This window comes from Macaca fascicularis, chromosome 2, assembly GCF_037993035.2.
Source record: "Macaca fascicularis isolate 582-1 chromosome 2, T2T-MFA8v1.1".
NCBI classification, from domain to species: Eukaryota; Metazoa; Chordata; class Mammalia; order Primates; family Cercopithecidae; genus Macaca; species Macaca fascicularis.
This window is the reverse complement of record NC_088376.1, coordinates 201,170,853-201,188,693: the sequence shown is the minus strand read 5'-3', so window position 1 is coordinate 201,188,693 and position 17,841 is coordinate 201,170,853. Positions and strand designations below refer to the sequence as shown.

Sequence of the window (17,841 nt, the reverse complement as noted above, 5' to 3'; positions counted from 1 at the left end):
TAGACACACATGCACACACATAGACACACAGAGACACATACATACACATAGACACACACCACACACATACACATACACACACACACACACACACACAAAGGAGAAAATTCGAAATCCAGTTTGCTCCTTATAAATTGTACAACTTTTGTAGTGCTATTTCAATGTACTGAAACTCATTTTCTTAATGTAAAATACAAGGCTAATACATTTTACTTCACACAAAGTTTAAATGAATAAGTCGTTTTATATATAAAATTGCTTTACACATTATAAAGGTTAAGCAAAATGTTATGTCACTGATAATAAATATAATGATGTAAAGCAATTTGATCATTGCATACTTACACTTTAAACCCATGTATTGAGTGAAATCTCATTATAATGTGTCTTGTTATTATATAGCTAAGACTATATCATGTGTAAATCACATTCCCTAAAGTAGCGCCAAGTTGAATTACAAGGTAGTGCATAAAATGTGTATTGGCCTTGTAGCTTAATAAGCATAGGGTATTTAAATATGTTACATCTTTTTTAATGGTTTCAAAATAAATAACAATTAAATAGCACTTAAGTATTCCTTTTTCTGTATTTGACAAAGCGGCATATAATTCCAGAGATATCAATGTTAAAGATTACACAAAATCTTATGTCTTGTTTTCTTTCCCTCACCTATCTTTCTCCCATCAGAGAGACAGAGGTACAGATAGAGAGGGATGGGGTGGGAGAGCGAGAAGGAGAGAGAAAAAAAAATACTGTGAATGAGAACAACAGAGAAGTGCTTCAGCAAATTATAAATTCTCAAATCATGAATTGGGATATTGGGAAAAAATAAATCGGTCTTACTGTTTTCAGTATCCAGTTTTTATAGTGATCTATGACCATCCATCAATAGAAACAGTTAAAAGCCTGAACTTAATGGTCCATATTTCTCAATATGTGCTGATAATGCCAATTAGCTCTAATAGGATACCCAGGCAATCTCCAAGATGGGAAGAGCTGTGAAGTTCCTGGTTTTTGCTTGTAATCCATTTTCTTTTGCCTATGTCATGCAAGCAGAGAATAAAAATGATGGGTTAACCTTCATATAATGCCATTTTCCATGTCAACGAATCATTTAGAAGGTGGACTGATGGTACATTGTAGAAGAAGAGATCCCATAGAGAATAAAGCCCATCTGATATGTTAGTGCTATGTAAATTAGTATTCTAATGGCTAATTGTAGGGAAGTGTGCACTTTGAGTTATTGTATCATTTTCAAGTGACTTCAGAATTTAGACTCTCTCTTTCAGTTTGTTTATTTTGGTAATACATTTGGAATCTACAGTAGAATCAGCTGATTCTCAAATCGTGTTTCTATGCATGAAAATGTCTAGCCTTATATAGTAGCACACATTTTATAAGAGGTCAACAGCATATTGAAATTACATTCTTGACATGCTAGCAAACATCACTCCTTTTAGAAGGAGTTTAATAACATGGTAATGTTTATGTAAAGTGGGCTTATAGTGTCACACTTGAATCTAATAAAGTGGACATCCATCATGTTGCAATAAAGAGAAGAGCTTCTAATTAAAATAGGACATCGTTTGCAGGATTAAAGTCATTTAGCATAATTGAAAAGTGTTAATACCCTATTTTATCCTCTTCCATTGGTATTACTTCAAGGGTAAAAACATTTTAAGGTGAAAATGTGTCCTGTGCCTTTAATTGAATGTTATTACCTCTTGATTGCAACGTATTGAAACTGTTTAATTACAAACCTGGAAAATTAATTACTATATGGAGAAACAGATCCCAGAGGGTTATAATGTCCTTTTTTGTAAGTAAATACAACATAAAAATTGATATCTTCTTATTTATAATCCAACTTGGAAACAAGCCCCAATGTAATTTATTATACTCAAATGCTTTTCTTAATTGAACAACAGTAAAGCAACATAGTTCATCCAAATTAATGTTACTCCTCTCATAGATGAACTTTTACAATTTGTAATGAGGCTATATGTATATATGAGATATAGAATAATTTTGTTTTAAAAAGAAAGTAATATGAAATTGTTTAAGGTAATACACTTTTAGAAACATTCTACATTTTCTTTTTATCTTTAGTAATTTGCTTAATCTTGCTTAAACTGTAGTATTTGTTTATAGCCCCATTCAAAGGTGCAAAAACTGTATAGCAGAAGTACAGTCAGCTCTCTGTCATGCACTTTTGAACAACTTTAGGAGAAATTCAGTTGAGTGCATCAAGGATTCAGAATGATCGACAGCAGTCATACTTTGCATTCTTCAGAGCTGTGCACTTCGTACCACCCATCCTCAGTCCATGTTATCGGCCAGATCTTCAGGAGGCCTTAGCAATTGAGTCAGATAAGAATTGTTTTGCCCATTTTCCAGATAAAGAAACAAGTTTCAAAGATATTAACTAACTAGCAGAATATCAGGATGAGATAAAGATCCCATTCTTTAAAAACACAGATGACTTTTCTTTCAACGAGAAAATATTGACTTCTTAGAGGATGTTATTTCACCATGATTTGGAAAAACTTGATCAGTGAAACGCACTGTGTGGCATTTAAACATTTCTGTACCATATAGTTTTTAATCTATGTGTTTTCTTTTTCCCACTTTATTCCCTAATTGTCGTAGCTTTTATTCACATAATTTTTTAAGTGGAAAATGAATATTGATGAGACTGTGCTTGCTTCCACAGAACCTACTTTTCCCAAACCAACCCCAGCAGCCCAACAGTAGATGCTCAGTGTCACCAACCGGAGACCTCACAATCACCAACATTCAACGTTCCGACGCGGGTTACTACATCTGCCAGGCTTTAACTGTGGCAGGAAGCATTTTAGCAAAAGCTCAGCTGGAGGTTACTGATGGTGCGATATCTTTATTAGATTTGTCTTACGAAAACACGGATTTTTATTTCTAGACACACGTTAATCATGTGGAGTTTGCTGATTTGTGAAATCATTACTATGTGTGCTTATCTTTTAAGTTTGAATCCAGGTCACATTTTTTAGTAGTTTCTAATTCTCCCTGATTGAATACCGCTCATTTTCCCCAAAGAAGAACTTCAGAGATAATTTACTTAATTCTTAAAAATAGAATAGTGCATTATTTTAAATAAATCTTATCACACTCACTGCATATTGAAATGTAATCTGTATATTTTTGTTGAGTCTTAGGCTGACATGATTGGTTCTACTAGACATTAATGATTTTATTTCACTCTAGGAGGAGGTGATACCACCTTTAATATTATCAGAGATGAGTTTTTATTTAGTTAGCTAATCACATTAGGACATGCCTATGATTTTAATTATGCATTCAGCAAGTTAACTACCTACCTTTCAAAGTGCTGAAGAATGCTAAAATTGTTATTTTTATTTGCACATATGCACTTTGAATCTTAACTGAGGCACCTACATTCATAGTGAAAGTTGAAAAGGATGAAGGGCTCTGCATAATCTGATTTTTTCCCAGCAGCTTCTTTGGCACAATTGACAGCTAGCAAATTTGAGATATTTCATGGACCTCTGAGTGTGAATTTAATCCCTATTCTTTGATGTCTTAAATTGAAAATTCTTTCTTACTCTCCTTTATTTGTGAGGATTTTTAGTTTTGTTTTCTCCCCAATGCTGGCTTCTGAGATGTAAGTGCTTTGGTCTGCGGCCTCTCTTGATCCTCTTCTTTCTCTGCTGGTGAAATTTGATGTGCTTTTATACAATTTAAATTTACATGTAGATTAAAAGGTCACTTAAAATTAATAGAAAGGCAGTATTTTTTAATATCTGTTCATGGTATGGCCTGATTCAGTGACATGTCAGGAATGGGAATAAATAGAACAGACAAACATTGGCTGCAGGGACATTGAGTCGTCAGTGGCTGCACCTGCTGATGCTGCAGAGATTTACTGCCATGGAACTGAAAGGAGAAGTCAGGTTCAAGGATAGCAGTGATGAGAAATTCTTCCTTAGATGGGCAAGCTCTTTGATTCTTTGTACCTCCATATTTTTTTAAAAGAATAAAGGATAATTATTAATGATTTTAAAAATCTTATGTTTTCACCTGTCAACAAAAATGTTCAGATACATACACTTGAAAAATAAGATATTCTGACCAAAGGCTACATTTTATTCTATATTCCTAAGAACACTCCAAACATAATGCTTAAGATACCAGCTATCATTTAGCTACTTATAATATTTTATAGAAGATTGACTGTCAAATGTTTCTAAATGAAGAAATTATTACGGAAAAGGCAAACCATATTTGTAGGAAGCAAAGGTGATGAACTAGAAGAGCCAGTTGATGTGACTGATATGGTTCATAAAACAATGAATATTCAGAATTACGTCTGATACAATAAATGGAAAACCTTTGAGACCTTATACTAGCTCATGATATCTTACAAAACAGTAGTTTTTCTAGCTTTCCTTCTGTGGTCAAAAATAAGTGATGACCAATTTTAAATCTTCTGCCAACTGAGATTGCTCTAAACATTTTGTTACAACTGGCTTGAATATTAATTCCTATATTGATTTTTACTTGAGTAAGCAATTACAAAGTCAAGATCCTTTTGCAGAAACATTGATTGCAAGTTACAATGCTGTTGATTTTGACAGTAAAGAAATGAAACTATAAGAACTAAATATGTACACACATGTTATCAATGAATCTGTCTCTAAATATGAAGTTGCCACATTGATGCCTTAAGCTTCTATTCATAGTTTTGATTTTTTATATAGGTTAATGATTTAATAATATCTGAGTGATTATTTTCATTTTGACCACACTTATTTTGATATATTTCAGGGAATTGTAGAGCCATTTGAAATTCCATGGTAGAATGAAAACGTATGTCATGTTCAGAAAAACAAGTGATTACAGGCATACCTTCCTTTATTGTACTTTGCAGATACCATGGTTTTTACAAATTGAAGGTTCATGGCAACCCTGGGTCAAGCAAGTCTATTGGTGGCATTTTACTAACATCACGTGCTCACTTTGGGTCTCTGTGTCACATTTTGGTAATTCTCACACTATTTCAAACAATTTCATTATTATTGCATCTGTTATGGTGGCCTGTGATCTGTGATCCTTGATACTACTATAATTTTTGGGGGTATCACAAAGTGCACCCACATAAGATGGCAAACTTTATTGATATATGTGTGTGCTCTGACTTCCTTACCCACTGGCCAGTCCCCTGTTGTTCTCTCTCTCTCCCTGAGCCTCCCTATTCCTTGAGACACAACAGTATTGGAATTAGGCCAGTCAGTATCTCTACAGTGGCCTCCAGGTGTTCAAGTGAAAAGTCGCATGTCTCGGACTTTAAATTAAAAGCTACAAAGGCTTAAGTTTAGTGAGGAAGACATGTCAAAAACTGAGATAGGGCAAAAGCTGGGCCTCTTGTGCTAAACAGTTAGCAAAGTTAGGCATACAAAGGAAAAGTTTTTGAAGGAAAGTAAAAGTGCTACTCCAGTGGACACAAAAACTGACAGGAAAGTCAAACAGCCTATTGCTGATATGAAGAAAGTTTGAGAGTCCGGATAGATCAGTGAGTCACAGCATTCCCTTAAGCCAAAGCCTAATCCAGAGCAAAGCCCTAACTATCTTCAGTTCCTTGAAGACTGAGAGAGGGGAAGAAGCTGTAGAAGAAAAATTTGAAGCTAGCAGGGGTTGGTTGATGAGATTTAAGGAAAAACACCAAGGTAAAGCATCAAGGGCTACTATAGAAGCTTCATCAAGTTATCCAGAAGTTCATTCATTAAAGTGGCTATACTAAACAGATTTTCAATGTAGACAAAGCAGCCATATATTGAAAGAAGACGTCATCTAGGACTTTCATAGCTGAAGAAAAGAAGTCAATGCCTGGCTTTAAATGACAGGCTAACTCTCTTGTAAGTAACTAATGCAGCTGGTGACTTTAGGTTGGAACTGATGCTCGTTTACTATTTCAAAAATTCTATGACCCTTAAAATTATTCCAAATCTACTCTGCCTGTGCTCTATAAATGGAAAAACAAAGCCTGAATGACAGCACACCTCTTTACAGCATGGTTTACTGAAATATTTTAAGTACAATGTTGAGATCTACTCTTCAGGAAAAAAAATATTCCTTTCAAAATACTATTTCTCATCCACGATGTACTTGTCACCCAAGAGCTCTGATAGAGATGTACAAAGAGATTAATGTTTTTATACCTGTTAACACAACATCTATTCATCAGCCCATGGATCAAGGAATAATTTCAACTTTCAAGTCTTATTTAAGAAATATATTTTCTAAGGCTGTAGCTGCCACAGACAGTAATTCAACTGAAGGATCTGGGCAGGGTTAATTAAAAACCTTCTGGAAAGGATTTACCATTATACTCTCCATTAAGAACATTTATGATTTACGGGAGGAGGCCAAAGCATCAACATTATCAGGAGTTTAGAAAGTTGGATAACTTTGAGGGGTTCAAGACTTCAGTGGAGGAAGTGACTGCACATGTGGTGGAAATAGCAAAAGATCTAGAATTAGAAGTGGAGCCTGAAGATGTGGCTAAATTGCTGCAGTCACATGATACACATTGAACAAATGAAGATCTGTTTCTTATGGGTGACGAAAGAATGTGATGACACTTTGAACAAATAAAGAACTGCTTCTTATGGGTGACCAAAGAAAGCGATGACTTGAGAGGGAATCTACTTCTGTTCAAGATTGTTGAAGTGACAACAAAGGACTCAAAGTTTCACATAAACTTCATTGATAAAGCATCATCAGAGTTTGAGAGGATTGTCTCCAATTTTGAAAGACATTTTACTGTAGATAAAATGCTGTAACACAGCATTGCATGCTACTGAAAAATATTTCATGAAAGGAGTAGTGAATCAATATGGTAAACTTTATTGTCTTATTTTAAGAAATTGGCACAGGTACCCCAGCCTTCGGCAACCACCACCTTGGTCAGTTAGCAACCATCAACACTGAAGCAAGATCCTCCATCACCAAAAAGATGACCACTCTAGGCTCAAATAATCATTAGCATTTTTTAGCAATAAAGTATTTTTAAGATACTAACTTTTTGTTAGACATAGTATTATTCTACACGTAATAGACTCCAGAATAATGTAAACATAACTTTTATATGCACTGGGAAACAAAATTTGTGTGGCCTTCGTTATTGCAATATTTGCTTTATTGTTGTGGTCTAGAACCAAACATACAATACCTCTGAGATATGCCTGTATTCCATTTATAGCAAATGTATCTGTTATCACAGTTAGACTCATTTTATGAAAATATTTATAATTCAAGCATTCATAAAAGATGAAATTGCTAATGATGCTGAATAGTGCTATGTTGAGCAAAAACTTTACCGATCGTAGATTAAGCTAATAAGTTTGAATATACTTGAGTTTCAATATATTTCTTTAAAAGACTTCTGCATTAATTCACTGGCATTGTTCTTTATTTCTTCTTTTCTTTTGCTCTATCTTTTTCTCTCCGAGAATTATGAAATTGTAATCAGCACTCCGTGAATACAGCCAATAGAAACTAAAAAGACTGGGAGATAAGATGTATTTATATCTTGTACTGACAATAAGTGTCACATCCTGATCTTATGTGAATGGTTATTGAGTATTTATAATGCATAGTGAGAGAAAACCATGGAGTTGTTCACAGATCACTGGGATCCCTAAATGTTCATTTAACCCTTGACCTTAGTGTCATGGAAACCCGTGGTCATCTTTCACCCATAGCATCCTTGAAACTGAAAATTATGTCTGGCCAGGAGATTTTCAATTACTTTATCGATCAGATTCATTCAAAAAGTGATGAGCTACTCATTTGAGCAATAAAAAAAAGAAAAAAACTAATTAGATGACCTTTGGCTGCATCTGATGATTTCAGGGATATGACAATAAAAGCAGGTTGTAAGAAGTTACCTGAATTCTGCATAGGTACTTAATTTGAAAAAAAATCATTTAAAAATGAATTAGTATGCTTTACCCTGGTAATACAGACTCACTTTCTCACTGCATTAAAACATTACTAATAATGTTTTGTTCATTGGCTTTCTCTTTTTGACCCATAAAAATAAGTCCCATGAAACTTCTAGTTTGAATTTCTATTTGCCTAATTACGACAAATGTGCCAGAATTATTATAATATTCTACTTCAGTATTTTCTTAAAATGTTTTATTTAGTATTAAAAGTAAGAATTTGATGGAAAAAAGCAGTGGAACAAATGATTCTAATTTTTGTTTGTGAACAATACACAATTTTTATTGTTTTTCTTAGGTTTTATCATTGATAAAGTAGGTTTAGGTTGACAAGAATCTGCAATGTCTTGATACGAAGGAGCACTGTATTATAAATTCTAGCCTCAATTAAATCTGGTTGGCTTTCTCATGATAGGTTCTGAACAGGCTGCTTAACTTTAATGTTTTGTTTTCCAAAACTATGAACTCTAGTAAATATGATGCAAGTAAATTGGAAAGACAGTAATTTTAAACTGGCATTTATAAAAGCTGGTGGGCAAAGGAAATTTGAGCATTAAGCAAAGTGTTTTCAATTGTATACATTGTAATACAAGTTGACTTTTTTGAGAAAAAACACTGTTTATCTTCACAGTTGCTTAGAAATACTTTTTCTTTTTTGTGGAAGTCTTTTTTTGTATATATGTTTTTATATACTGCATGTATTTTATATGTTACATATAACCATACACAATTTGGATAATTAACCAAAGCCTGTGCTGTCTATGCTGAAGTTTATAGAACTTTCTCTTTAGAAAGACTTCCTTGGACCTGGACATATCCTTTTGATTATACGGTGATCTTCTAATGAATTCTAAATGAAATCTTAACTCCAATCAGCTCTGTATTTTTCTTAACCATGTAAACAATACTGTACATTTTGATGTCCTTCTTAAATAATCATTAAATACTTCTAAAAGCACTGAAATGCTGCTACAAAACAGTATTTCATAAACAAAAAGCAATACTAAACTAAACATTTAGAAATTATGGAAAATTTACCCAAATGAACACGACAATTGATATATAAGTAAACACTGATTTTGCGCAAGCACTGTTTTTGTCATGTGATAAATATAATCTAGACTACTTTTCTTTGATCAGTTATAAGTACTAATTGAATCAAATCATCCAAATGATATGACCTTAATTTGGTGACCTAATGTCACAATTTTGGAAGTAAATTATTTATAATCTAATATTTTAACATCAACAGAAATATTTCAGCCTATATAAATACAGCACACAACTGGTGCCATGAGGGTAAAATTATTTATTATGAAAAATGCAAAAGTGAAAATTGACTGTACTCATATGAGACTTCACACACTTTCTTACATATGCATATGAGATAAAATGAACATTTCATAGGTGACTGACTACCATAAGCTATTCATATTTTAATTTTAATTTTAATATGACTAAGCCTTTTTATACAATTAGGTCTTTATAAAATGTCAGAATTTATCTCAATGCCATTTTAACTCTAGGTAATACAGAGGAAGCTATTGACAATAAATAGTCTGGCCTTAGTATAGCATATTTGTATGTATGTATAGATGATAGATATATGATAGATTTAGAATATACATCACTAAGAATATGCATATTACTTCGAATAAGTTGTAAGTAATATATATTGTGTTGGGGCTTAAACCTTACTTTCAATGTCAATATATCAAGCCTACTGGACTGTACTGGTGTTAAAATACCCTGAAAAGAGCCTTATTCTTTAGTTTTGACAGATAGACCTCCACCTATAATTCTACAAGGCCCAGCCAACCAAACACTGGCAGTGGATGGCACAGCATTACTGAAATGTAAAGCCACTGGCGATCCTCTTCCTGTAATTAGCTGGTTAAAGGAGGGATTTACTTTTCTGAGTAGAGATCCAAGAGCAACAATTCAAGAGCAAGGCACACTGCAGATTAAGAATTTGCGGGTAAGTAATATTGGACTTGTCCTTGAATTATCATCTACACATACGTACTACTCTACGGAAAAATTGTGTAGTGAACTTAAAATCTTACATCCTAGTATAATCGCTGTACATTTAAAGACAGCTAATGTTATTACTCATTTTTAAAACCATGGATTGAAATCAGAGGAAAGGTCACAGTTTCTGTGTGACTCACACACTCATAACACAATCTCGAAACTTTTATTCCTGCATCCCATTCCGTATGTATACAGCCAATAAATCTAGAGATCTTAAACACATAACATTATTACGAGTAGTAGGATATTGGAAATGACAAAAAATGACAAACACTTCTGATTTACTTTCATTAGCAAAAGAAATTGTAAGGAAATGTAGATAAAGTGCCTTGGCCAAAGAATTCAGTACAAGAAAAATAAAGAGATGAGACCGAGTACATAAAAGGCAAGTTTGCCTCGTTAGTGGAGAACCTTAGATTTTGGGTGTCGTTTCCATTTAAACCCATGGAAAGCACCAGGCATTGGTGGTTTTTCACTGACGTTTACCTGATTAAAAAATGAGCATTTCTGGCAACTTCACAAGTCAGTCCTGCTGCAGGAGCAACTCACAATAAAATGTCTACGTCTGAATATTGTATCAGTTATCTAGTATTATGTAACAATATTAACAAAAATATACTGGCTTAAAGCAACACATTTGTTACACACAGTTTCTGGGAGTTAGGAGCCTGGGTGTGACTTAGCTGCAGTTTTTGCTTCCGGGTCTCACAAGGCTCCAGTTAGGTGTCATTTAGAGCTGCCGTCTCATCTGAAGATTGACACAGGATGGATTTGCTTCCAATAAACATTATTCTTGGTAGCATCCCGTTCCTTGTGGCTACTGGACTAAAACCTCACCTTCTCAATGGCCGTTGGCAGGAGGTCGCCTTTAGTCCCTTGCCATCTGGATCTGCCCCATATGACTACTTGCTTCCTCCAAGTCAGCAAGGAAGAGAGTCTCCTAGTCAGATGGCACCACAGTCCTGTGTACCAAATCACAAACATGACATACTGACACTTTGGCAATATTATATTGGCCAGAAGGGAACCAACAGGTCCCACTTACACTCCAGGTGAGGGATTACACAAGATACAAATACCAGAAGGATGCTATCATGGAGGGCACCTGTCCTCTATCAGTACATTCGACTCGTTCACCCAGGTATTGTAGGTCCCTTCCTCCTACCTGCCATGTAGCAAGTGCTCTGCTAAAGCTGGAGAGTACATTTTAGGAATCACAGATTGGGGATGAGACCCAGAACTAAGGTAGATGATGTAATAGTGCGTGAAGAAAACTTCAGTGGAGGAGCAATCTGTAGAATCTTGGGTCCAGGTAGAAATTAAGAGCCAAGATGAAGAAAAACGAAACAAAACCATATTTTAGAATTTTTCCATTCTGGAGCTAAAAAGAAAGGCAAAACTTTTTAACTACACACATTTCCAAATGATCACAATTTGGCATATTCTTCTTTTATGATGGGAATATATTTACAATTATATGTTTATCTGATTATCACTATATAATACAGATGTATATCACAAAAAAGTGACTATTTTTGCTACATGCACACACATGCACACATAAGTTTTTACTTATATATATAAAATATTTATCTTTAATTTTTGAGATACAGGCATTAATTATTGCTTTAAGCAGAAAAAATGCTGCCAAGTTGAGTTTTAAAAAGTAAATTAATACAGATATTTTGAGCCTGTCTTTTTATTGATTGTAAATTAATTGTTAACCTTCTTTGAATAAAATGGAAGTTATTAAAAAATTAATGCCAACTCTCTTTGTGTAAACACTTTAACCTCTATCTCTGGGCTAAAGGCAGACTTGGGCCATAGAGGTTAATGCATTTTCACTGTATCACTGAATTAGAGGGTATGCTTGAGTAGTCAAGATTTCTAGTAGTGTTTGAAAGAAGCAATTAAAGGTGGGTGCTTGATGATGTCAAACAAACTTTGAGCCCTCTGACAGGCTTCTGAGTAGTCTCTCTGAGATGCCAGCTCCTGGGGGCTTGTCTGCAGTCAAGCGCACAAGGAGAAAAGTAGATGATGGAATTTGCCTGCACATTAATCTCATTTTAAAGCAATTTATTAAGGGTAAAAGGACAGGGTGGAAAAGAGGAGAAGCACCCCTGACCAGAAAACACATTATTTAAAATTAAAGGAAAAAATTAAAGGAATAAAATGTGGTGATGATGGTAATACCAAGAGTGAATTTTAGCAATGATATTTAGGTTTTTGAGGAACCCCAAAATGAAAACGTTGTTCTTTTCCAGTAATATGACTGTCCTCAAAGGGAGAGACAAATGGGCTTTCGAGTAGTTCACTCATACAGTCAAGAGAGTTTCTGTAGGCTGTATTCCTTTGTGTCTCACTATTTTTTTTTTTTTCAGTACTTAATGCAAGGGAGAAAAATAACATGATGAATACTGTGTTCTCCTAGGCCAGCTAATTGGTAACTGAATCTTTATCTTTTGAGAAGTAGAATATTCCAGCACTCATTAAAACATACCTACCACAGCTAATGTCATCCTTGTATCTCCACACAATGACAAGGAGATGCAGTTAAGAAGCATTACCTACATACTTTTCTTTTAGCATTTGCAAGTAATAACAAGTGCTACATTTTAGTTCAACAGCTATAATAAAATGCAAATTCTTTTACTCTTTCACAGACCATATTCAAATGAACATCCCATTAAAATCCAACCTCAGCTCATTATATTTAGTTTGTGAGTGATGCTTCTTAAATGCAAAGATTTCTAATGACTATAATGTGTGCACAGCCACATTTGAAAGAATGGTTCTTTCTACAATGGCTATCCCCATCATCCCTCTGTGTAATGGAAGACAGTTGTACAGAGATAATATGGCAAAGAATGTCATGCCAGAGCAATTTGAAACTTAAGTTAAAATACATAATGGCATTTAAAATCAATTAAGATAGTGAAATGGCAGTAACATCCAGGCACTAATGATTTACCTGAGAATCAATCGAGAAAGCTTGAGTCATCAATACACTTACAGTTTGAACCCAGCAGATATAATATTCCATGAGCGACTATATTTCATCAACAATTAGACTCATGTTCATCACAGGATATTAATTCTGCATCTTCTGCCTTGTCTTACTTTGGTTGGTCATCAGTTTCTCTTCCCAGTGTGACTTTTCCTTTACCTCTTAATTGATGAGAATGAATGTTGTTTGCAGTATAAGCCACAAGGCTTGATCACAGAGAAGTTTTGAGTTGCCTCTTTTATTGATCTTGGGACTTTATTCAAAATATAATCAAAGAATCTTCTGCTTTTTGCATTTGTAAAAGAGAACTCTTGATTGCATTATCAACTTTTTCTGAAGGTCTTTTGCCGCTCTTTTGTGAATAACAAAACCATTTAAAGTGATTGATGAAATGGCAAATTTTAATTGTGATCAAAAGAAGAGTTATGAATTAGGATATTTTATGGTCCCTTTCAGCTGGAAATTGCAGTCACTCCATAGCCATTTTTTTTGTTTCAAATGATACTTTATTCTATTCATTGTTTCACTACTGTGATTTACATATAAGTGAATACTGAAGTTTTTAAATAAAGAAATTTACTTTAAAAACATTTCTTTTTCTGGCCGGGCATGGTGACTCACACCTGTAATCCCAGCACTTTGGGATGCTGAGGCAGCCGGATGACCTGAGGTCAGGAATTCGAGACCAGCTTAACCAACATGGAGAAACCCTGTCTCTACTAAAAATACAATGTTAGCCGGGCATGGTGGCACAGGCCTATAATCCCAGCTACTTGGGAGGCTGAGGCAGGAGAATTGCTTGAACATAGGAGGCAGAGGTTGAAGTGAGCTGAGATCGTGCCATTGCACTCCAGCCTGGCCAACAAGAGCAAAACTCCGCCTTGGGGGAAAAAAAAATTTTTTTCTTTTTCATTTTTTTCCATGTCTTTCAAAAGAAAGAAAGTGTGATCCCTTATTGTCCTATTGCTTATATACTTGGGTACATTTTATTCATTGAAACATAGTTTATTTGAGACAGAACAGTTTTGCATTACTGCTTCTTTGGAATTTTATAAGATTCTGAATGATTTCTGTTCTGAGTCGTTCCTAAACAACGTAGATGTAGCAGAGCCCCACCATAAAACGGAATTAAGAGGTAAGAGTATTACCATGGAGGAAGGAAAGAGAGGGGCAAATAGTTTATCAGAAAAATTAACATTGAGGTCCATAAATATATTTTAAAAGCCCTTTGGATCAATGTTATGAATAACATTATATGAGTTTATTTCAGTATTTTATGTATACATATGATGGACTCTAATGCATAATTTAGACAGCAGAATGATACGTCTAATTTGAAGAATTTAAACATTGCCTGGTTGTCACTGAGTAATTATTCTACAGATTGATCGAAACCATTCTGTCCCTTCTCTGCACACTAGATTTCTGATACTGGCACTTACACTTGTGTGGCTACAAGTTCAAGTGGAGAGACTTCCTGGAGTGCAGTGCTGGACGTGACAGGTGAGGACTTTGTGAATTGGGAGAAAGCTTGAGCCCTTTTAGGGATAGCTCAGTATCAAATAATAAGTTAAAGGGAAATCAAAGGGTTTAATTCACTGAATGTAAATTTAAGTCTTTACATTCAATGCCGTTTTTTAATTCATGCATGAGTTTGCACATACCATTGCATTTGTGGAATTTAACACACTTGTCCTTGATAACCTTGTTATTTTATTTCCTCTGAAGTGTAAGGAATTCTAATGGTCATGTGTAAAAGTACAGCTAACTGTTATTAACATGTAGGAGAAGCAAATATTCACTTACATGCTTCCGATTCATGGAGATGAATTTCTCACTGTCTACGTCAAGTCCTTTAGTAGACTGCTTCCTGCTTTTAGGCAGTACTGTCAACTTATGCAATCAGGAATGAAGTTTTTTCTGTCTGTCCTCTATAGAATCTGGAGCAACAATCAGTAAAAATTATGATTTAAATGACCTGCCAGGGCCACCATCCAAACCTCAGGTCACTGATGTTACTAAGAACAGTGTCACCTTGTCCTGGCAACCAGGTACCCCTGGAACCCTTCCAGCAAGTGCATATATCATTGAGGCTTTCAGGTATGGGACAATTCCTTTTTTCTCCGTTGGGTTTTGCTTTAGCTCCTGTATTCTAAACTGTCACCTGAACTATTCTGCTGTTTTATTAAAGACATGTCCAGTCAATGCATTTTAAGAACTGATCTCTCTGACTTTATTTAAGAACAGAGTTTTTTTTTAGTTTACAACTTAATTATAAGATTTAAATATGCATTACTCATGCCTAGGTCTACAGGGATCCAGTTCATAACATAATCACTTAGCTCCTTTCTTCACCCAGACCATTGTAGGGATTTGAGGTGAGAATTTAAGCATCAGAACCGGGTAGAAAATAATATAATTAGGCATAGGCACAGGCACTTTTTAAAGTTATGCGATATTTATTGAAGCAGGGGACTCTGGCATTTTTATTCCTAATGACTAGAGCAGAACTTAAAATAATCCCGTGTTTTTATACCATATATTACATACATGTATTAGATATGCCTGAGAGAAAATTAAAAACAATAATTAAGAAATTTATTCCATGTGCTTCTTGTTGCTTAATGGAAAAGATGTTTCCATGTGTTATCTGAAATAATTGTTGCCAATTTAAAGATTTAAATGTAAATTAGCAAATATCATTATAAAATTGTCTTATGAGAATTTGATAAAATGCTTACACAAATGGTAAAATGTGCTTTCATATTACCTTTCAAATGTGCGTCTATGTGACATTATAAATTTTAATGGATAACCACTGTTTTTTTTAAACATTAGGACAAATGATCACTTTCTTTTAAGGCTTCTCTAATCATTATTTAAGGTAATGCTAGGTACTTAATTTTCAAATTTCAAAATACTATGTTTCTATAATTCTTATGCTTGGATAGTTAAGGATATCAGAAAAATAAACTGACCACCCTGAAAATTACATTTTCCCCTTCTTCTGAGCAAAAGTGGCATTTGACCTTAGGCAAACTGTTCTAAAATGGCATCCATCTGTGGCCGGCTGTAAAAGGGTCCTCACACACAAATTCAGAGATATTTCACCATTCTGAGATGAGAAATCACAATACTGTGTAATGTACAATTTTATTAAAAATGTAACCAAGGGAAAATATTCATTACATGCTTCCTTTCTTCTTTTACAGATATGTAGTTTTAGAAGGCTCTATTATAATATTGCATGTGGAATTGATGCAAAAGAAAACACACCTTGTAACAGGAAAATGTATTGGCATAATTTACTCTGTAGTCCATTTATTCTTTCTACAGGTTAATTCTTTTCAAGGTATATATATATATACATTTACGAGGACCATACTTATTGTATAAACTTGATGTTGTGATCTTGGCCTCTGTTCCTTTTACAGGTATTCATTTAGTGGGCTGCTGTGCATTAGCAAAGGGCTGTCACATCTCCTGGGCTGAGTTTAATTTTGTTGTGCATGGCACTTTCGTTAGGTGGGCTCGGCTTTGTTGTGGAATAAATTGAAATCATCCAAATGTTTCATTTATTGGGCTGAACACTTCAAGTGTTGTGTGTGTGTGTGTTTAATTTTCAGCCATTAACTTTGTCATTGATACCCAACTCCATTTCCAATATTCAAATGACTGTTCTTTAAATGAAATTTCTGTTCGTGTTTCAGCCAATCAGTGAGCAATAGCTGGCAGACCGTGGCAAACCATGTAAAGACCACCCTCTATACTGTAAGAGGACTGCGGCCCAATACAATCTACTTATTCATGGTCAGAGCGATCAACCCCCAAGGCCTCAGTGACCCAAGTCCCATGTCAGATCCTGTGCGCACACAAGGTACTTTCAATAGCTGTCAGCACTGCTGGTTCTAGGCAGAAACATCAGGTATTTAAGAACAAGGGGATTGATGAGGAAATGTAAATGTGCCTGCATTGCTTTGTACGATGACTCACTAGGCTTTATCCAGGGAAGGAGACGGTAGCTTGCTGTTTCCCTTGCTGAGATGTGTTCTCTTTCTGGAGTTTTCAGGTTTATTCAGCAAAAAATAAAATAATTGGGTACATCTACATAGAATGAACTCACTAACTTAGAGCTTCACTATATTTCAAAGGGAGGAAAATGTTTCTCCTTCTTTAAAATTAATTATACAATAAGAAAAAAGTGGTCTTTAATGAATAGATGCCCAAATAGAGGTATAGAAATTATTTCCTATTGTTTCGGAATTCTGTTTTTCTAGTGCGGTGGTTCTCAGATTATGGTTCCTGGATAAGCAGCATTTGCATAGCCTAGAACTGTTAGAAACAGGCATTTTCAGGCTCAAATTCAAATGCTCTGAAGTGGGGGCTCAGCGTTTGTTTTAACAAACCCTCCTTGTGATGCTGATGTATAAGTTTTACATCTACATTTACATTTTACATCTACATTTACTGCTATAATGAATTTCATTAAATCAGATGTTTAAAGGAGCAATTTATTACAGAAAGCAGGAAATCAAGTTTTCTTTCTAAAGAACTCAGTTCTTTTGGCTATAATGTAAAATACACACAGAATATTAAAATATAATTTCAAAATGGAAGATTTCATAATTTTATCCATATTACCTGTCTCTTCAAACTGAGAAGTCACTGGAGTCTGAGGTTTAATACACAATGCTACATTATAGTTTCCCTTCTGATAAGTAGGTGAAAGAAATTAATAAAATAGAAATGGTGATTTTATTATTTGTTATAACCTACTTCCCACAGGGTTATTCAGAA

At 34.6% G+C, this 17,841-nt stretch overlaps 1 protein-coding gene across 27 annotated transcripts in view; it reads left to right on the top strand.

Annotated features, from left to right (window-relative positions):
* ROBO2 (roundabout guidance receptor 2) overlaps window positions 1-17,841 on the top strand; it is a 1,364,435-nt gene that overhangs the window by 1,261,407 nt on the left and 85,187 nt on the right. For all 27 annotated transcript variants that reach the window (XM_015445439.3, XM_074033673.1, XM_045384387.2 and 24 more), the window contains 5 exons: window positions 2,714-2,885; window positions 9,776-9,981; window positions 14,466-14,547; window positions 14,982-15,144; window positions 16,755-16,921. In XM_015445439.3, coding sequence (XP_015300925.3) covers window positions 2,714-2,885; window positions 9,776-9,981; window positions 14,466-14,547; window positions 14,982-15,144; window positions 16,755-16,921 — 790 coding nt within the window. The remainder of the gene's footprint in view (window positions 1-2,713; window positions 2,886-9,775; window positions 9,982-14,465; window positions 14,548-14,981; window positions 15,145-16,754; window positions 16,922-17,841) is intronic.